General features: G+C 41.1%; 1 protein-coding gene across 1 annotated transcript in view; it reads right to left on the reverse strand.

The window, feature by feature from the left end:
- Positions 1-16,727, reverse strand: part of LOC118386567 (AT-rich interactive domain-containing protein 1B-like) — a 111,289-nt gene extending 94,562 nt beyond the window's left edge. Inside the window, 1 exon segment of the mRNA XM_052523361.1 lies at positions 15,080-16,727. Coding sequence (XP_052379321.1) covers positions 15,080-16,333 — 1,254 coding nt within the window. The 5' untranslated portion in view covers positions 16,334-16,727.
- Between the last annotated feature and the right edge of the window lie 6,478 nt (positions 16,728-23,205).

A 23,205-nucleotide genomic window follows, 5' to 3' on the forward strand; every position in this document is an offset into this window, starting at 1 on the left:
AATAAATGCAGACACAAACAGTGATCTGCTTTATTAGTGTGCAGATTATTATGTGCTAAAATATCACAAAAGGAGACGGGGGTTTTATTGATTTTACCGTTATTTAACTAGGCAAGTCAGTTAAGAACAAATTCTTATTTTCAATGACGGCCTAGCAAGAGTGGGTTAACTGCCTTGTTCAGGGGTAGAACAACAGATTTTTACCTTGCCAGCAGAGGGATTTGATCTTGCAACCTTTCAGTTACTAGTCCAACGCTCTAACCACTAGACTACCTGCTGCCCCGAGGTGCAGAATAAGGAATCATCTTTTTGGTTTCTGTCATGATAGGATGCAAATGTAGTATTGGCGGAGTTCGTTTTGCAAGGCCCGGTGCCCCGTGTGGGTGGAGATTTTGTTTATGGAATGGTCTAAAATGAACAAATGCCACCTATCGGGGGCACCGGGCAATGTAAAAGAAACTCGCCCATTGAAAAGGCAGCCATGTTCTCTCCACAGTGCTACCAATCGGTCTTCCATCACCTTGGTCCACAAGGTGCGTGTTGTTGTTGCTCTTTACCACGTACGCACACACACACAATTTCTTTGGGGGGGTCTGTTAGGACTTACCAAAGAAAAATGATAGCAACATGGTCCAATCCTGGCTATCAATACTCAAATTCCAGTATGAAAGCTTCCCAGTATTGAAGTAGACCTATTCCCCATGTCCTGCAAACTACAAAAGTATATATATTTTTTATATATCTCAATGAAATCAGCGCTCTCCATCACTTCAGCAGAGCCCTATCAACTGGCATGAGGATGGCAGACATGGGTCTAGTGGTTGGTAAAGATATCCAGGCTAATGTGCCGTCAAGTGCTTTGAGAGTCAGGTTATTCTCGAGAGACACGGCAGGCTGTGCCAAAAAAAAAAAAAAAAAAAAAGAGCGCAATTCAAGCAAATCTTTTTATGTCACTGCCAAGTTCAGGCCAATTGAAGCACCACTTACAGAAACTGTGAGCAAATCGAGAAAGCCTGAGAGGCCACTTTAAACGAGCAGTCTAAGTGTCAGCAGTCATGCCTGGGCACCCTGAGTTAACACACACGGGTAAGGTAGACAGCCTATTCTGAAGAAGAAAAAAACCACAAAAAAAAACTCAGAAGGGATTCTCGTCAATGAAAGCATGTGGAGGATGTTGCACTAACATTGTCTTTTGTAAAATTACTGTACATCTGGCAGCGTCCAAATTATATCAATTATTGTTGGGACTTAACAAAAAGACCAAAGCAACCACCAATCAAATTTCCAGTTCCCAGAATCCAGCATGGTAAACACAAATGGCTAACAGTTGAAAAAGAAAAACATCTACTAAATATGATCTAAACATAATCCCAAAGACCCAAACCCTACACTTTTTAGACCAAATACGTACGCAACACTTCTAATGAGGTTGAAAGCAAAAGAAACATGTAACCCACTTCCAAGGGTGCTTCCGGTGTATACGGTGAAAAACACTGCTGCTTCTTTTCGGGACCAAACTCTTCCGAAACGTTTATTTTTTTACTTAAACGTTTTCAAAGTGTAGAACAAAGATCAGCCTGTAAATGGAGGCAGCTGAAGGATGAATCCTGTGAGGGTGAAAGAGTCAATTGACAGACTTGTTGGGGAATGTTTGGCTAGCCTAGCTATAAAATTAGCTGGTTATGTACCTTGAATGGCAATAACAGAAACACTTAACCGCTAAAACATACAGACTCCGGTAGAAATCTACGCAGTGGTGAGAAAAGCATGGAGCCAAAATTATCAAAGAAAGAAAGTGCCAATAGCATGGCATGGCTAATCTCATGGAGATAAGGAGCCTAGCTACAAAGATGGAAAAAAGATTGACAAAATGAAGGTGAGTATTGAAAAAAGACTGAATAGTAAAGTAGACATCTTTGGAGAAAGCCATTCAGCATAATCATACAGCTATGCTGCTGACTCAACTGGAGAATAATAACAAGCAGCTACAAGACCGCATAGCTCTTGAAGTTGGATGTCTGGAGTCCCGTGTCTATCATAGTGGCAGGACTGCCAGCTGATGAAAAAGAGGACCTAACCTCCAAAGTGAACCAGTTGATATCGGTTGACCTAGGCTGCAAAACAGGTGATTGCAGTTGAGAGGATGAGGGAGAGGGGTAAAGGTTTCCGGGGTTGCGAAGGTGGAGTGTCTGTCCGTGGAGGAGAAAGTAGCTCTTGTGGGAAAAACAGAAGCTTGCGAGGCCATCCTGATCATGACAAAGTCTTCCTTCAATCGGCCAAGTCCCACACCGATCGCCTTATAGAACTGCTTGTTCTCCCCACTGTTTGTGGGGATCTTAACAAATTGGGAGGTTAGATGACTATATCAATTATATTGATGATGTTACATGGCCTGTTGCTTTGGATTACTTTGTTAATCATCATGGGGAAACCCTATTAGAATTCCATCGGGACTAACATGTAAGCGATAACTTTACATCCATACAGTATCTGTAAAAGGAAAAGCTGTGATGGACTTCATAGTTGCCGTCCACGACTGTCTAGAAACTTGTTTGGCGATGGTTAAAGGATGCAGATGTTTTGACTTAAACTGAGAGGACAAAGTAGACTTCCTGATTACTCTTTCTGGTTGGCCACAAACTTTCTCAGCCAGGTATTAATTACTGTGCATCATTCGGAGCAAACCATACAGGCTTAAATGTAATTAAAGAAAAGTGCCAAATGACTTTCTATTAGAGGTCGACCGATTAATCGGAGTGGTCGATTAATTTGGGCCGATTTCAAGTTTTCATAACAATCGGAAATCGGTTTTGCCTATTTTTTTAACACCTTTATTTAATCTTTATTTAACTAGGCAAGTCAGTTACATTTACATTTAAGTCATTTAGCAGACGCTCTTATCCAGAGCGACTTACAAATTGGTGCATTCACCTTATGACATCCAGTGGAAAGAACACATTCTTATTTTCAATGACTGCCTAGGAACGGTGGGTTAACTGCCTCGTTCAGGGGTAGAACGACAGATTTTTACCTTGTCAGCGCAGGGATTCAATCTTGCAACCTTACGGTTAACTAGTCCATCCCGAGATTAGGCTCGTGTAATGATGTGATGATGTGATGTGAAATGGCTAGCTAGTTAGCGGGGTGTGCGCTAATAGCGTTTCAAACATCACTCGCTCTGAGACTTGGAGTAGTTGTTCCCCTTGCTCTGCATGGGTAACGCTGCTGTGAGGGTGGCTGTTGTCGTTGTGTTCCTGGTTCGAGCCCAGGTAGGAGTGAGGAGAGGTACAGAATCTATACTGTTACACTGGCAATAGTAAAGTGCCTATAAGAACATCCAATAGTCAAAGATATATGAAGTACAAATGGTATAGAGAGAAATAGTCCTATAATTCCTATAATAACAGCCTAAAACTTCTTTACTGGGAATATTGAAGACTCATGTTAAAAGGAACCACCAGCGTTCATATGTTCTCATGTTCTGAGCAAGGAACTTAAACATTAGCTTTCTTACATGGCACATATTGCACTTTTACTTTCTTCTCCAACACTTTGTTTTTGCATTATTTAAACCAAATTGAACATGTTTCATTATTTATTTGAGGCTAAATTGATTTTATTGATGTATTAAGTTAAAATAAGTGTTCATTCAGTATTGTTGTAATTGTCATTATTACAAATAAAAAATGTATTTAAAAATCGGCCGATTAATCGGTATCAGCTTTTTTTTATTTTATCCTCCAATAAATCGGTATCGGCGTTGAAAAATCTTCTATTTTTTTAATTTATTATTATTCTTTTTTTTGTATTACAATTTTTTTTATTTTATTATTATTTTTTTAATCGGTCGACCTCTACTTTCTATGTTCTGAAATGGCATGTAGAGCTCTGGTGAAACTCATCGAAACCCTGCAAAGATTCCAAGAAACAACATTTTGATGTGTGGTATGAAAAATTGTGATATTATATACTCTGAAATGCAGGAAAAAAATGAAATTAAAGAACAGACCCAAGTCCAGGAAAGATTACAAGCCTTATTGGAATGACTAGTTAAGGGATCTATGGTCAGTAAAATGCTGACCACACCGCTTGCATCGCACGCGTGAGCGTTGCAAAATAAAAGTACACATACATGCTATTCAATCATTGCACTCACACCGCTCGCCTCGTGCATAGACTGTCGCTAAAATAGAACATGGTTCTATTTGTGACGTTTGACGGCCTGCAAGTCCGGTCTCTCCCATCTCCTCATTGGTTTTTGAGGAGCATATACCCATGTGGGTGATTGAAAGATAAACTGAGGTCCACACTCCAGTCGGAGGTGGTAATGCACCTTAATGTTGGTTGCCAACCGCCATATGAAGGCCAACGAAGAAGCCTGAAGGAGGAGAGATTACTAGAAACAAACTAACCCTTTTAACTGTGGATTAATTGTCAGAGTAGATGACCTTGTGCATTTCAGGTAAAATAATAACCAAATGTTTAAATCCCAGGACAAATTAGCTAACAACGGCAAGCTCGCTAGCTAAATTGCCATCAATGTTTAATGCTTTTCAACCTGTCACCAAATTAATATAGTTGGTTCAGAGTTTGTTTTGATATTTCAACCTGCGTGTCCTGATTGCGTCTGGGGTGGGTGGACAAAAATCAATATGCGGGCGTAGGCACGCGAGCGGTCTGGTCAGCATGTCGTACACAAAGCTGAATACATATTTTTACAGTGTAAAGATAGAAATACAAGAGAACATTTTAGGAAGGAATTTAAGAAAAACCAGCATGTTTGATTAAAGACTGTGCCTATTCAAACTGAGATATCAGTAAGGGCAGTTATTACACCTTGAAGAGATTTATTTTCTACCTTTATTCAGTTAAGAACAAATTCTTATTTTCAATGACGGCCTAGGAACAGTGGGTTAACTGCCTTGTTCAGGGGCAGAACGACAGATTTTGTTTTACCTTGTCGGCTTGGGGATTCGATCTTGCAACCTTCACTTACTAGTCAAACGCTCTTACCTGCCGCCACAGTTACAGGAATCCTCAACAGTTTGAGACAAATAAGTTAGGACCAAAACGACGTGAAAAAATTCCAATGAAAGTCAGGGAAGAGCAGGGGGGTTGAACTCTGATATTACACAGGTACTTAAGGACTGGGAGAAGTGGTTAGATAGTTTGTTCTTAGGTAACAAAAATGTGGCATATTTTGAGGAAGAACTGTATTAAGACATATGTTCCCTGAGAACTAAAATGCAATGTTAAAACCCTCTGATCAACACCGAGGTGGAAATAATACACAATTGTCATACTTGAGTAAAAATAAAGATATCTTAATATAAAATAACAAGTAAAAGTCCAAAAGGTATCAGATTTGAAATGCACTTAAGTGGTCGAGGGGGAAAGTAGAATTCCTTAAATTAATTCCATTTAACAAACCGGACAGCACAATTTCCTTTTTTTATTACTTTTGACAGCCAAGGGCACACTCCAACACAATTTACAAAGGAAGCGTTTATGTTTAGTGAGTCCACCAGATCAGAGGCAGTAGAGATGACCAGGGACGTTCTCTTGATAAGTGTGTGAACTGGACCTTTTTCCATATACTGCTAAGCATTCAAATTGTAATCAGAACTTTTGATTGTCATGTACGGAGTAAAAAGTACATCATTTTCTTTAGGAACGTAGTGAAGTACTAGTAAAGTAAAGTACAAAAACCCACAAAAATGACTTAAGTAGTACTTCACACCACTGAACACACAGTGGATTCGGAAAGTATTCAGACCCCTAGACTTTTTCCACATTGTTACGTTACAGCCTTATTCTAAAATGGATTTAAAAATAAAATCATAATCCTCAGCAATCTACACACAACACACTATAATGACAAAGCAAAAACTTTCACAAATGTATTAATAGAAATGCCTTTACAAAAGTTCAGACCCTTTGCCATGACACTCAAAACTGAGCACAGGCTTATCCTGTTTCCATTGATCATCCTTGAGAAGTTTCTACATCTTGGAGTCCATCTGCGGTAAATTAGCATTGATTGGACATGATTTGGAAAGGCACACACCTGTCTATGTAAGGTGCCACAGTTGACAGTGCATGACAACCCAAGCCATGAGCTCAAAGGAAATGTCCGTTAAGCGTTCGGAGACAGGATTGTGTCGAGGCACAGATCTGGGAAAGGGTGCAAAAAACATTCTGCAGCATTGAAGGTCCCCAAGACCACAGTGGCCTCAATCAATCAATGGAAGAAGTTTGGAACCACTAAGACTCTTCCTAGAGCTGAACGCCCAGCCAAACTGAGCTATCGGGGGAGAAGGGCCTTGGTCATAGAGGTGACCAAGAACATGACGGTCACTGTGACAGAGCTCTAGAGTTCCTCTGTGGAGATGGGAGAAACTTCTAGAAGGACAACCATCTCTGCAGCACTCCTGGCCAGATGGAAGCCACTCCTCAGAAAAGGTCCATGACAGCCCGTTTGAAGCTTGCCAAAAATCATCTAAAGAATCTCATACCATGAGAAACAAGATTCTCTGGTCTGATGAAGCCAAGATTGAACTATTGCCTGAACGCCAAGCATCACATCTGGAGGAAACCTGGCACCATCCCTACAGGGAAGCGTGGTGGTGGCAGCATCATGCTGTGGGGAAGTTTTTCAGCAGCAGAGACTGGGAGGCTAGTCAAGATCGAGGCAAAAGATGAACGGAGCAAAGAACAGAGATATCCTTGATGAAAACCTGCTCCAGAGCTCTCAGGTTTACCTTCCACCGGAACAACGACCCTAAGCACAGAGCCAAGACAATGCAGGAGTGGCTTCGGGACAACTCTCTGAATGTCCTCATGTGGCCCAGCCAGAGCCCAGACTTGAACCTGATCGAACATCTCTGGAGAGACCTGAAAGTAGCTGTGCAGCAAAGCTCTCCATCCAACCCGACAGCGCTTGAGAGGATCTTCAGAGAAGAACGGAAGAAACTCCCCAAATACAGGTGTGCCAAGCTTGTAGCATCATACCCATGAAGTCTCAATGCTGTGAAGTACTAAGTACTTAGGTAAATGTGATATTTCCATTTTTCAAAAAAATATATATTTGAATGTTTTTGCTTTTTATTATGGGGTATTATGTCAATTGATGAGGTGAAGAAACAAAACTATTGAATACATTTTAGAATAAGGCTGTAACGTAAGAAAATGTGGAAAAAGTAATGTTGTCTGAAAACTTTGACGGCACTGTGTGTAACCCATACTTAAAGGAGCTTTTCTGTGGCAGAAGTTAAGGTGATTGACGCTGCAAAAAAATGGGAACGTGTTTGACATTGATGAACTGCCTAATTATGTTTTAAAATCCACATTTGTTTTGAGTACAGTACACTGCCATCCATAAGTCTATAGTTAATTCCATTCTTAAATCTTAAATTCAATTCAAAACAATGTGACCGAATTATAGAGGCAAACGTTTATGAAGTATAGTCTATAAAATGATATTCATCCATCCTCAACAATAGGCTAATTACCTTTTGAGAATCAAAACATTCTAGTGGAAGAACAAAATGGTTTTGGTAAATCCAGAGCCTCTATAGATCATATCTTCTCCGTCTGTACAATAATCAGACAGATTACACAAAGCCTACTTTTGCATGTTTCAGTAATCTTTTAGCCTATAGTTTGTTAAAGACAGGGGTTGATGGGAAATTGTATCATGCAATCCAGTCTCTTTACGAAGTACCAATTGCTTGTGTGCGTGTTAATGAATATCGTACAGATTGATTTCCCACACCCTCAGGTGTAAAACAAGGAGACGCCTTATCACTGACTTTGTTCGCTATGTTTATAAATTGTCAAAATAACCCCGTGAGGTGAGACTTTGGAATAGATTTTTGGATATGCCAACTGCCAGAATAGCTAGTAGGTAGGTAGAATGTGTCTGACTTTAAGGTGGAAAGACTATTTTTTTTATATATATATATATATTGTTTTAATATATTTGTTTTACTTTTTACCAAGAAATGGCTGCGTTTTAATTTTAGTATGTGTTCAGGAAGTGGAAATGTATCTAATAAGCTATAAGAAGTTCATTAATGGATATTTATATTTTGTGTTTTAAGTTATCATTTCAGATTCATTGATTAGTGTTGGGCCAGTAACTGCAAGGTTGCAAGATCGAATCCCGAGCTGACAAGGTAAAAAAAAAAATCTGTTGTTCTGCCCCTGAACAAGGCAGTTAACCCACTGTTCCTAGGCTGTCATTGTAAATAAGAATGTCTTAACTGACCTGCCTAGTTAAATGAAGTTTATCAATGGGATCTATCCATAGGGGGAGCCTGGGCAACTGAAATGTCTGACCTTTTTCAACTGTGACTGAACATCTGTACAAAAAATAAATTAAGGGAGACATTGATATTATCAGAAAACAACTTGATGCAATATACCCAAATTGAGAACGTTGTGTTTGATTAAGGGTGAATTCATGTGTGTGTGAGATATATTATGTATAACCTACCTAAAAGCAAGACATAGCTTTGTGCACAGGTAAGATCAGGGATATTACCTCTGCATATTGAAACAGGTCGGTTTTGGGACGAAATGGAAAAGACCTCGTATTGTGACCTCAAAGAAATAGAGAAAGAAGCTAATTTTATCCTCTATTGGCCTATCTACCATGGCATATGCTTGCTCTTAATCCAGAAAGCACACCAGATATACCCTGGCATCTGTATATTTTATGTATGGTTGTTATGTACGTAAGCACAGTACCATTCAAAAATTGACACACCAACTCAATGTTTTTCCTTTATTTTACATGGTAGAATAATAGTGAAGACCATCAACTCTGAAATAACATATGGAACCATGTAGTAACCAAAAAAAAAAGTGTTAAATAAATCAAAATATATTTTATGAGATTCTTCAAAGTAGCCACCCTTTGCCTTGAGAGCATTGCACACTCTTGGCTTTCTCTCAACCAGCTTCGTGAGGTAGTCACCTGGAATGCACTTCAATTAACAGGGGTGCCTTGATAAAAGTACATTTGTGGAATTTCTTTACTGTGACAAGGAATGGGTGGTATACAAAAGACAGCCCTATTTGGTAAAAGACCAAGTCCCTATTATGGCAGGAATAGCTCAAACAAGCAAAGAGAAACAGTCCATTACTGTAAGAAACGTTTCTTTGAAAGTTTCTTCAAGTGCAGTCGCAAAAACCATCAAGCACTATGATGAAACTGGCTCTCATGAGGACCGTCACAGGAAAGAAAGACCCAGTGTTACCTCTGCTGCAGAGGATAAGTTCATTAGAGTTAACAGCCTTTGATTGCAGCCCAAATAAATCAAATCATTTTTTATGTGTCACATGGCCGAATACAAGCCCTTAACAATCAATGCCGTTTTAAGAGAAAAAAAATTGAACAAATAATTAAGGCGCAACAATAAAATAAACAGTAGCGAGGCTATGTACAGGAGGTTCCGGTACAGTGTCAATGTGCGGGGGCACCGGTTAGTCAAGGTAATATGCACTCGTATGTAGAGATAAAGTGACTATGCATGGATAATAAACAGTAGCAGCAGCATAAAAATGGGGCTGGGGTGGGGACTAGAGGTCGACCGAATATGATTTTTCATTACATTTACATTTACATTTAAGTCATTTAGCAGACGCTCTTATCCAGAGCGACTTACAAATTGAAAGCCGATACAGATTATTGGAGGATCAAAAAAGCCGATACCGATTAATCAGAAAGAAACATATTTTGTAATAATGACAAGTAAATAATGAAACATGTTCAATTTGGTTTAAATAATGCAAAAACAAAGTGTTGGAGATTAAAGTAAAAGTGCAATATGTGCTATGTAAGAAAGCTAACGTTTCAATTCCTTGCTCAGAACATGAGAGCATATGAAAGCTGGTGGTTCCTTTTAACATGAGTCTTCAATATTCCCAGGTAAGAAGTTTTAGGTTGTAGTTGCAGAGCAAGGGAAACAACCACTGCAAGGCTCAGAGCAAGTGACGATTGAAACGCTATTAGCGCGCGCTAACTAGCTGGCCATTTCACTTCGGTTACACCAGCCTAATCTCGGGAGTTGATGGGCTTGAAGTCATGAACAGCGCAATGCTTGACGCACAACGAAGAGCTGCTGGCAAAACGCACGAAGGTGCTATTTGAATTAATGTTTACGCGCCTGCTTCTGCCTACCACCGCTCAGTCAGATACTTAGATACTTGTATGCTTAGTCAGATTATATGCAATGCAGGACACGCTAGATAATATCTAGTAATATCAACCATGTGTAGCTAACTAGTGATTATGATTGTTTTTTTTATAAGAAGTTTAATGCTAGCTAGTAACTTACCTTTGCTTACTGCATTCGCGTAACAGCAGGTCGTTATTACGTTGTAATAGTTAAATGTAAGGCTGCAAGATTGGTTCCTCCGAGCTGACAAGGTGAAAATATGTCGTTCTGCCCCTGAACGAGGCAGTTAAGCAGTTTTATTTTTTACCGCCTGCCATGTGGTAGCAGAGAGAACAGTCTATGACTAGGGTGGCTGGAGTCCTTGGCAATTTTTTTGGACCTTCCGCTGACACCACCTGGTATAGAGTTCCTGGATGGCAGAAAGCTTGGCCCCAGCGATGTACTGGGCCGTACGCACTACCCTCTGCAGTGTCTTGCGGTCGGAGGCCGAGCAGTTGCCATACCAGGCGGTGATGCAACCAGTCAGAATGCCCTCGATGGTGCAGATGCTTCAGAGTTCAAAAGTCACATGAACATCAACTGTTCAGAGGAGACAACATGAATTTGGATTTATTATGGATCCCCATTAGCTGCTGCCAAAGCAGCAGCTACTCTTCCTGGGGTCCAGCAAAATTAAGGTAGTTTATACAATTTTAAAACATTACAATACATTGACAGATTTCACAACACACTGTGTGCCCTCGGGCCTCTACTCCACCATATATCTACATTACTAAATCCATGTGTATGTATAGTGCATATGTTATCGTATGTGTGTGTGTGTGTACATGCATGTGTCTGTGCCTATGTTTGGGTTGCTGCACAGTCCCCGCTGTTCCATAAGGTGTTTTTAAATCAGTTTTTTTTTTTTAATCAAATTTTACCGCTTGTGTCAGTTACTTGATGTGGAATAGAGTTCCATGTAGTACTGTGTGCCAGGCCTTCATGGTCAAATTGCTGCAAAGAAACCACGACTGAAGGACACCAATAAGAAGAGACTTGCTTGAGCCAAGAAACACAAGCAATGGACGTTAGACCAGTGGAAATCTGTCCTTTGGTCTGATGGGTCCAGATTTTTGGTTGCAACTGTCGTGTCTTTGTGAGACACGGAGTAGATGAACAGATGACCCCCGTATGTGTGGTTCCCACCGTGAAGCATGGAGGTTGTGTGATGGTGCTTTACCGATGACACTGCCAGTGACTTATTTAGAATTCAAGGCACACTTAACCAGCATGGCTACCACAACATTCTGCAGCGATAGGCCATCCCATCTGGTTTGCGCTTAATGGGACTATCATTTGTTTTTCAACAGGACAAAACACACCTCCAGAGTAATGTTTTCTTCACCTCAAACCGCAAGCAAAGTCTGTTTTTACATCCATTGAGAATGACAATAGCTCCACAGTGTATTTGAAAAACAACTGTGTGAAAAAGGACAAATGTCATGCTCTGATCCAGTGGAAACGTCATAAAATAGACCTACCCAATTACTTCGTATCCGTTGCGCAAATAGTCTACAGTGATGTCTGTCCTGAACTTACTGGTGTGGGAAACTCAGGGCACAGAATATTTTATAGCGTTGCAAGTTCGCTAGCATGAGCTTCAGGCCAGATCCAAGTTAATAGCCACATGACAATGATTGAGATACAAAAGATGTTATCATAAATTAAACCTTTCCACAAAAATGTGCATATGAAAACCATAACTGGCACGCAGATCGGTAGAAATTGTAAAATAAATTGACATGCCACGTGATAAAGGTCGCTGACTCCTCATGTAGCCTATTACCAATAACTTCAGGAGAGTAACCGCAGAATCTGCAAACACCAGTAGGAGGATGGTCAGGTTGTTTATCTTGATCTCTGGCTCCCTCAAGTAATGTATGTCTTATTTTAAACAATGCGCGTAAAGCATCAGACAAGCTCAATGCATATATAGTTAATTTTATTAAAATACATAACGTGTATCTTCATGGAGAAATACACATTTGAGAATTTTGACCAACCGATTGGTCGAAAGAACAGATGACTTTCGGTTGAATAAGATCATTCTTTGGTCCGGGACAGCCTTAAATTTTAGACAAAGCCTTTTCAAAACAAAACTCCGATAACCAGTGCAATTCTGACAAAACTATGATAAATATGCCAGCAGTGTAAAAAGTGTTTTGAACACCCAATGTCAGGTTTGTCTGACTCCAAAAGGCATGGGACGAACCCTCTCTAAACCCACAATGAAGTGGCCAACACACGGATGTCCAGGCTTGTCATGAATAGAACCATCCTGCACATTATAGGCATTAAATATCTGCATTTAGCAGAGCATCTTGCTATAGACCCATATCCACAAACGGCATCATTGTTGTAAATATACCCAATTGATTTGTCAAAATATACCATAACTCGATTGTTTAATAGCATGGTCAAAGACCAAAGCGAGCATCAAAGCTATTTTGGTGTCTCTCCTCTGTATTTCTTCTGAAGCTCCAAAGTGTGTGTGCTCAAAGCCTGAATGAGAGCGAGGTACTAGAAAAACAGGGCACGTCCTCTTTAATAAGCCTAATTTAAGATTCAATTACAATACCTCTGAAGATCATTAACTTCCAAATTAGACATTTACTGTAGGCTTGTCAGTGACAGAATCTCAATCTGATGGAGACAGCGGGTATGAGCTGGTAAATACACAAAGAAGCGTCTATCTGAAACCTATTTTTTTTACACTGGTGTGAGGTAGAAATTGTATTAGAATTTTTTCCAGAAAGAAAGCATGCCCACATTACAATAAGACAACAATGCTTTGAAACAGATTTTCAGAGCAGGTTGTCACAGGGCAGGCCTGACCAGTGCACGCACGGGTGCGCACATGCTCCTGCTGAGGTAAATAGCTGGCTGATGGTGGGATCAGGCACATGGCTAATCTGCATGTGTGAAGGTCAGGGCTCAACCACTATGGGAGGTGAGACCACATAATGGGCTCCCTGCCAAAAAGCAGGATCACATCACTAGATAAATGAAGCAAGCAGCCAGTGTTAGAGATTTCATTACACAATGTAAACAGAACACAATCCTGAATCCTACCCCACACCATTACTGAAGGGATTAAGAAATTAGGCAAGAACACAGTAGACATCTCTATTTACATCTGCAGTGGAAATACACACATTTGATAGATGGTGAGAACCAGATGCAATATTATGTAAACTAGGCAGTAGCTGTCAAATGTCACTCCAATTCTCAAAACTTCCAAAGTGCCCTCAGATGTGCAAGCTGTATACTTGCCAAATATTGGACAACAGGAGCCTAACGTTACTCCTTAGTACAAGGACCTTACATGTTCTGTTTAAAGTGAGAATTGGCACTGGAAGCCAAAACAGCGAAATACTCTTAAGTTAAAATGTGAATCGAGTCTTAATTGCGGTATTGTTCTAGAAACATAAATCCCTCTACTTTCACAATAATTTCCTAAATGCAAAATACACATACAATACACCGTTTTAACAGAGTTGCAGCCGACAGTATTGTCCACTGGCAACACGTTTGTGGTGTATGTATGCCATTTACACACAGGTGTTCGGGGACTCAGAGACAGCCAATTAGCACATTACGTTTCCTGTAAACAATCGCTATAACATGGAAATATGGCCGTGTGTGAACCTTAACCCTAAAAATGTGTATCAATTTAATGTATTATTCTTTGTCAATATATGAAAGGTCCTTATGCTACCAAAACCGTACCCAAAGGCAATGCGTGTCAATGTCCAGACCACGCGTCACAGCTCTTAATACAGAAGACGCCTTCCTCCAATGACTTACGTAATGGAACTGAAAGTCATGATCAAGAGCTAGCTGGACACCAGCTATTGAAATCTCTCTAACCAATTGATTGCAACATGGGAACATAGCTAGCTACTAGCATAATATATTCTTTAAATGCGTTGGCAACTCTTTATTCACAATATGGGCCAAGGAGCATATCTAGCTAGCCAACGCGAGGCCCTCAAACTAGTGTTACAAAGCTAAATGTCATCAGGCTATGCTATAGCTAGCATATAACAATTTAAAGTGTATAATAAATAGTTCGCTGGATATCAACAAACGAATGCGAGCGTTAGCTAGTAAGAATTGTGCTTGTTCAACATACGTTGATATGCTTTTTGAGATTTGAAATTGATACTTCAATAGCTCAGCAGTTGCACACATTCTGACCTGACTACTAGCTAGATAGAGCCAGCCTTGCTAGCTAGCAAGTCAATGCTAGTTAGAATGGTCCTTGGTTTTTAAGCAAGCGGAACATTAGATGGAAGGGTCGACGATATTTTTTTGTAAGTCCACAAGTTAAATTGCAAATAATGTTTTTTAATTAAATCAGCACGCGAATGTATAAGTCTACTTGGAACTATGTATAGCTAAAGTGGTTTTAAAATGTTGGAGCATAGACTATAGAAACTAGGACGCAAACTAACTGAAACGGATCACTTGGTTGTCCCCAACCGGAAGCCACATTTAATGCCAACTTCAAGCAGCCATAAATAATAAGTTTTCTAACTGCCCATATGGCTGCTGAATTCATAAAATGACAACGTGGATGTTATCTCCGCCTGCATGTGTATATATTATACAGTAGAATGTTAGATACTGTATGTAATGTAGCTACACAAATATACAGCCAGACTCAGAGAAGTCTAGAAGTCCTAGCCGCACTGGCTGACATATTGGCATAACGTTCGCTAACTTGTCTCTCTGACCATAGCTACATTAATTTAGCTAGGGTAACGTTAGTTAACTTCAAAACCGCCTGGAAAGCTTAGTTAGTTTGGCAAATTAGTCAAAAAAAAGTGACGTATGAATGTATAATTTACCTGTGATCTGCCGCTTCCTTGTCCGTTGTTTCCAGGGCTCATGGCAGGGTGATTTCTTTGTTGTCCTCCCCAAACATGTGTAACTGAACCGTATTGGGGGTTTATGTCTTTGGTCAGCCCCATGCTTGATTGTTGTTGTTGAGCAGAGGGATTAGTGTAATCTTGATAGCCACCGCCATAGCCCCGCATCATAGGACTCGGGGATGTCAGTAGCTGGTTTAGAGTTGGGGTAGCCCCCGAAGGATGTTGCTGAGTTTGCCCTGGAAATCTCTGAAACCCTCCAACATTAGCACCACCAGAAGAGGCAGCGGCCATGGCAGCTTTGCTATGATTAGCAGCAGCCGTGTTGCTGCCTAGGCCCATCATGTTGTTCCCCTGCCGAGAGGGACTCATCATCCCATATCCACTATTACCGTAGCCAGGTCGGTAAATCGGGTAGTGGTTGTACGGGTTGTTGTGGTACCCTTCGTGTGAGTTTTGTTGAACTTGATCCATATTCTGTTGTACCGAATGCATTATCCCAGACCCAGGGCTTTGTTGTCCGCCATGTTGATCAAAGCAAGGCCCTCCTTTACCATTTCCATAATAACTATTAAACTCCGAAACCGAGCTGGTACCACTTTGGGACGGGTTGATGTTGTTATTTGTTGGTCCCGAACTGGCATGCTCGTACCTGCTGTCCAACCGGTCTTCCGTTTTGCTCGGTTGGTCGTCCTCATTTTTATTCAGCATTTCCTGTTGCTGATGGCGTTCGACTGTATTCCCTAAAACAACATTCCCTTTTCCTCCATGTTGGCGGTTTCCACTTTCTCCATGTAGCGACTGCTGGTTGTTGTTCTGAATTTGGCGTTGTTGGTGCTGAAGGAATTGGTTAAATGGCTGTTGCTGAGGAGGTGTGTGGTGGAGAGATGGAGTATCTTCACCACCAACATTTTTCACTTTATGACTAACAAACATTCCCGTCTCCATGCTAGAATTTGAAGTCGAAAAAGACGCCGATCTAGAATCTCTACTTTCCTTCTCACGTGGATTCGAATCGTTGTTTGCAGGAGAAGCTCGAGCTCTACTGGTCGGGTTCAGTTCATGGCGTTCTACATTATTCATAGCATGAACGCTAGTCCCATTTCCTACCCCAAGCACAGCTCCACCAACTACTCCAGACTTGCCAGATTTCAAATCTTGACTCAAGCTACTAGCTAAATTCGACCTTTTCTTACCATTTGATGTTGGAGCTGTTGCCACTTGTGCGGCCATGATCAAGTCCACATCTCAGGCATAAAGTCCAGTCGAGCTAGCAAGCTAACTGGCTAATGAAAAAAAGAGGAAGAAAAGCAGAACACAAAAGAAGCCAGACAGCTAACGTTAGCTAACAAGAAAACGACGTTAGCGTACAATGAAAAAGCGCAAGAGTATCGAATATCCGCATAAATACCGTCTGTTAGAGCAAGCTCATGTTATACGTTTTCAGACAGACATGAAACTTTTTTCCTTCAATGTCTAACCCGGATACAGGCAAATGCCTTTTCTATCCGAAGCCCCTAGCCCAGCATGGCATCAGCGAAAACAGCGAGCGTTGAGAATCAAGGGCTCTCGCCAACGATGGTGGATAAAATGAAGATGTCTACTCAAGCAGTTTACCGTTTGAAAAAATGGTCAAGGTTCCTGTCTGTGTAAGTGGGTGTTCCTTCTCTCGAGAGCATGCTTTCCCACGTGAGACCAATGGTGGAGTTCGGTTTGCATGGCCAGGTGTCACGGGTGGGTGGAGATGTGTTGTAAATGACTGGGGTTAAAGTAAGGCAAAATACTTATCAGGGTAAGCCATACTGGTAAAACATCAAATCAAATCCAACTTTGTCACATGCTCTGAATACAACAAGTGTAGACCTTACTGTGAAATGCTTACTTACAAGCCCTTAATCAACAGTGCAGTTCAAGAAGAGTTAAGAAAATATTTACCAAATAAATGAAAGTAAAAAGTAACACAATAAAATAAGGGGGGGGGGCTACGTACAGGGGGTACTGGTACTGAGTCAGTGTGCGGGGGTACAGGTTAGTTTAGTTCATTTGTCCATGTAGGTACGGGTGAAGTGACTATGCATTGATATTAAATAGCGAGTAGCAGCAGTGTACAAAACAAACGGAAGGGGGGTCAATGTAAATCCTCCGGTGGCCATTTAATTAATTGCTCAGCAGTCTTATGGCTTTGGGGTAGAAGCTGTTAAGGAGCCTTTTGGTCATAGACCTGGCACTCCGGTACCGCTTGCTGTGCGGTAGCAGAGAAAACAGTCTATGACTTGGGTGACTGGAGTCTTTGACAATTTTATGGTCTTTCCTCTGACACCGCCTATTATATAGGTCCTGGATGGCAGGAAGCTTGGCCCCAGTGATGTACTGGGCTGTACACACTACCCTCTGTAGCGCCTTACGGTCAGATGCCAAGCAGTTGCCATACCAGGTGGTGATGCAACCAGTGCTCTCGACATGAGCCTTTCACAATAATTAAAACGAAATGTCAAGAAAACTGTAAGCTATTACACCATTATTTAGAATTACCACATGTCAGAGACATGAAAAATGGACTTAAACGGGTGGTATACCAACCTACGAGCCAAAATGCAATGTGCCAATCGCCAAATGTCATTACACTTTTTGGTGTTTGGTTTACAATATGTCTCTTTCCATTCACCACTGTTTAGAGGCTGGAGATATTTTGTGAGTGGATGAATGTGCACGTGTAGTCTAGTAAAGGAGCCCATTTTATGTATTTTATTAAACTATTATTTAACTAGGCGAGTCAGTTAAGAACAAATTCTTATTTACAATGACAGCCTACCAAAAGGCAAGTGATTGTTTGAGAATCTGATGATCTGAACATCATGACTTATTGTGGCATAAACACAACCAAAGGTAATACATACAAGTTAAAGCTACAATATGTAGGCGACCCAACCAAATTCACATAGAAACATATGTTATAGCTCTGTCATTTATTGAAAGCAAGTCTAAGAAGCGGTAGATCTGTTCTATGTAAGGTACTTCCATGCTTCCCTTTCTTAAGTGTCGTTTTTGTGAAACTGAAATGCACAATTTGAATGCCTGAATTGGAAAACAAGGAATGGATCCTAATGTATTTCACACTATCACACCAGGTGGAATTTAAATGTTTACCAAAAAAGTGGCGGGGTAAACGCGTTGAATCCCATATTACCCCTTTAATCATCAGTAGATGTATTCAATTAATTAGAAATATGCCTGTGTTTGAGTATGAGAGGCACAGACCTATCCTATTTTTGTGATGAATTGAGCCATTGTTTTTCCTGCTTTCTTTACAGTTTGTCTGATTGAATTCATTTCATATGTGGGACAGTTGTTGACTGTAACGGTACTCATTCTTCTATATGCTATTATGTTATTAATAAAGTACAAGAATGGAAAGAAAAGGATCAACAGGAAAGGAAACAGGCCATATGAGAACGTCTGTGTGTTTCTACGTAGGCCTAAATGAGAGCGAATATACATGAGCGAATTGTTAGTCTGTGTGCAGATGAGGGATTGACTCACTTGAGGGACTCAGTGGCCTGTTCAAGGGGAATCGACTGGGCCCACCCCCAGCAACGGCAGCAGCAGCCCAGTCAAGTCAAGCAGGGAAAGTGGGTCAGACAGAAAACCCCCAGAAAGCAGTACAGCACAGCTCTCAGTAACACACTGACACCACGCGCCTTGTATTTTTTGTACAACAAAGGAAAAATTCTGCTCTAACGCAGTAATTGTGAGTCAAATACAAGAATATTCCCTTGATAGTGCACTACATTTGGCCAGTGCCCGGTCAAATAAAATAAGATACAATTTTATTTGTCACATACACATGGTTAGCAGATGTTAGTGCGAGTGTAGCGAAATGCTTGTGCTTCTAGTTCCGACAATGCAGTAATAACCAACAAGTAATCTCGCTAACAATTCCAAAACTACTACCTTATAGACACAAGTGTAAGGGGATAAAGAATATGTACATAAAGATATAGTGATGGTACAGAGCGGCATAGGCAAGATACAGTAGATGGTATTGAGTGCAGTATATTTATTATTTTTATTTTATTTTACCAGGCAAGTCAGTTAAGAACAAATTCTTATTTTCAATGACAGCCTAGGAACAGTGGGTTAACTGCCTGTTCAAGGGAAGAAGTGGTCCTTCTGTAGCTCAGTTGGTAGAGCATGGCGCTTGTAACGCCAGGGTAGTGGGTTCGATTCCCGGGACCACCCATACGTAGAATGTATGCACACATGACTGTAAGTCGCTTTGGATAAAAGCGTCTGCTAAATGGCATATATTATTATATTAAGAACAACAGATTTTGTACCTTGTCAGCTCAGGGATTTGAACTTGCAACCTTTCGGTTACTAGTCCAATGCTCTAACCACTAGGCTACCCTGCCACCCCAGGGTATGTAAACAAAGTGGCTAGTGATACATGTATTACATAAGGATGCAGTAGATGATATAGAGTACAGTATATACGTATACATATGAGATGAATAATGTAGGGTATGTAAACATTATATTAGGTAGCATTGTTTAAAGTGGCGAGTGATATATTTTACATCATTTCCCATCAATTCCCATTATTAAAGTGGCTGGAGTTGAGTCAGTGTATTAGCAGCAGCCACTCAATGTTAGTGGTGGCTGTTTAACAGTCTGATGGCCTTGAGATAGAAGCTGTTTTTCAGTCTCTCGGTCCCAGCTTTGCTGCACCTGTACTGACCTCGCCTTCTGGATGATAGCGGGGTGAACAGGCAGTGGCTCGGGTGGTTGCTGTCCTTGATGATCTTTATGGCCTTCCTGTGACATCGGGTGGTGTAGGTGTCCTGGAGGGCAGGTAGTTTGCCCCCGGTGATGCGTTGTGCAGACCTCACTACCCTCTGGAGAGCCTTACGGTTGTGGGCGGAGCAGTTGCCGTACCAGGCGGTGATACAGCCCGACAGGATGCTCTCGATTGTGCATCTGTAGAAGTTTGTGAGTGCTTTTGGTGACAAGCCGAATTTCTTCAGCCTCCTAAGGTTGAAGAGGCGCTGCTGCGCCTTCTTCACGATGCTGTCTGTGTGGGTGGACCAATTCAGTTTGTCTGTGATATGTACGCCGAGGAACATAAAACTTACTACCCTCTCCACTACTGTTCCATCGATGTGGATAGGGGGGTGTTCCCTCTGCTGTTTCCTGAAGTCCACATTCATCTCCTTAGTTTTGTTGACGTTGAGTGTGAGGTTATTTTCCTGACACCACACTCCGAGGGCCCTCACCTCCTCCCTGTAGGCCGTCTCGTCGTTGTTGGTAATCAAGCCTACCACTGTTGTGTCGTTCGCAAACTTGATGATTGAGTTGGAGGCGTGCGTGGCCACGCAGTCGTGGGTGAACAGGGAGTACAGGAGAGGGCTCAGAACGCACCCTTGTGGGGCCCCAGTGTTGAGGATCAGCGGGGTGGAGATGTTGTTGCCTACCCTCACCACCTGGGGGCGGCCCGTCAGGAAGTCCAGTACCCAGTTGCACAGGGCGGGGTCGAGACCCAGGGTCTCGAGCTTGATGACGAGCTTGGAGGGCACTATGGTGTTAAATGCCGAGCTGTAGTCGATGAACAACATTCTCACATAGGTATTCCTCTTGTCCAGATGGGTTAGGGCCGTGTGCAGTGTGATTGAGATTGCATCGTCTGTGGACCTATTTGGGCGGTAAGCAAATTGGAGTGGGTCTAGGGTGTCAGGTAGGGTGGAGGTGATATGGTCCTTGACTAGTCTCTCAAAGCACTTCATGATGACGGAAGTGAGTGCTACGGGGCGGTAGTCGTTTAGCTCAGTTACCTTAGCTTTCTTCAAAAGTAGTGCCCTATATACGTAATAGGGTGCCATTGGGGACGCACACAATGAAAAGAGTCCAATTTAAACACACCTACCTTTAAACACATACAGACACTGGCCAGACCAATGTGTTAAATTTCAGGGTGGAGTAAATAACAGTTTTACAATTGATTTGTTTACTAGGATGGCTTCAGGTTTCTCAACATGCAGTGTATGAGTGACTGTGTTCTCAAATGTGTCTTGAAGACTGACCCCCTCAAGTTAAACTGATCCATTTTGTATTATATGTTACGAATTGAAATTCGTACAATACGTTACGAATTTGCAAAGTGTACAATATGTTACGAATTTGTAAAACGAATATCATGTTACAAAATTCTAATCGTTTTTGCAAACGTTAGTTATGCTAGGAGTTAAGTTTAGGGTTAGGGCAAGGGTTAGCTAAAAGGGTTATGGTTAGCTAACACACTAAGATATTTCAAATTAGCTAACAATTAGTATGTAGTTGCTTATTAACTAAAATTATAAAGTTGTACGTGATGAGATTTGAATACGCAGTCTTTGGGTTGTTAGACGTTTGCGTTATACTCCCTTAAGTAACCATCTGTCTTATGTAACCATACCAAATGTAACATATACTAATTTCAGTGTCCTGGATTTACATGTACTATGTTACGTCTAGTCTATGAGACCAGGCTGTGTATTTTCCATCCAAGTTCATGCCTATTTCACTGGATAAATGTAAGCAACCAAGGGCATCTTCTCAAACCTCTGACAGCAAATACTTTGTGGATGAAGGTAGAGATTAGAGTAAATCACACTTATTGATCTCAAATCGCAATGCATTGCTGACATTATGCGAGTACAGAATATAATTACATAATATAGAATGTTACATTATAGGTCTCTCACTGCATAATTCCACCAACACTATAACACTATGATTCAACAAAATGTTCTGTCAACCTTGTGTTCAATGCTTTGCACATTAGCAATAACAGCTTATAATATGATTGCTTCAAACATCAACAAATCAGTGAAACCTATGGAACAAATCTAATGAGCAACAGCTGAACGGTGACTTTTCATAGTGGAAAGCATAATCATTTCCATTAATGCATAATAAGGCAGGGTCTATGCATGCAATTAGTCCATACATGTATTATGATGTAAGGTTGAAGTACATAGAACAGAAACAGGGATGGAGCCTACTCCACACTAACCATGTAACAAAGGAATTACACCATCTGCATCCCAAACAGCGCCCTATTCCCTATATAGTGCCCTACTTTATGAGCCCTGGTCAAAAGTAGTGCCCTACATAAGAGAATAGACTCAACCCATGACAAATGATACTTTTCACCCATTGTCCATTACAGTCCAGTCTACTGCATAGAGAGCCTATTATAGTGTTAAAGGGGGACTATGTCATAAACCCTCTAAGTTCCATAAGGGGGCCAAAATGGCTCCCATTTTGGTCAGGGAGAATCCAAAACCAGTCTAATTGGAATTAATGGCAGTAGAGGCATTTCCAGCTTTTACTTTTGCAAGAAAATAAAAGTATGACATGATGTATCAGAAATTGTGTATGCTATGAGTGCTATTATATGATACAAGATCAGTACTAGTTGCATTTACAAGTTGTCGAAGTCCTATCATCAACTGATTTCAGCCAGTGTATGGCTTTGGATTGTTTGAATGGAATGTTGGCATATTGGCAGTTAATAAAAAAATTTAAATAATTGGAAACATTCCTCTAAAACTGTTTGGCCAGCTAGCTAACACACACACACACACTGCAGATAAACTCTTCACATTCATTGTTTAACACAATATCTTATCACAGCACTGTCAAATCATGGTTTACCAACTCCTCGACCAACATGGCTGACCTTTGGACCATCATAAGAAGGTTCTAGTATTCTAATTCCTAATTCTATGGTCTACTGTCTGTGAGCATCATCACTTGACTCTTTAACATTGACCCTCTACCCCAAAGGGCGACTTTTCGACCACCCAGACCCCTTTTATCACCCCACTTAAAGCATCCATGTGACAGCTGGCTTTTAATGAACAATTTCCCTGATGTGCCTTAGGTTGGAGCTGGCAGGGACCCAAGCAGTAATTGGTCTCTGGTGTCTGAAATGGCACCCCAATTCTCGACATACAGTAGTGCACTAGAAATGGAACAGGGTGCCATTTGGGATGCAGCCACAATGAGACGAGTGACACTGATTGCGTTTCCCCACATTAAACCTCACCTGACCTTGGCAGAGGTAA

This window comes from Oncorhynchus keta, chromosome 8 (genome assembly GCF_023373465.1).
Source record: "Oncorhynchus keta strain PuntledgeMale-10-30-2019 chromosome 8, Oket_V2, whole genome shotgun sequence".
NCBI classification, from domain to species: Eukaryota; Metazoa; Chordata; class Actinopteri; order Salmoniformes; family Salmonidae; genus Oncorhynchus; species Oncorhynchus keta.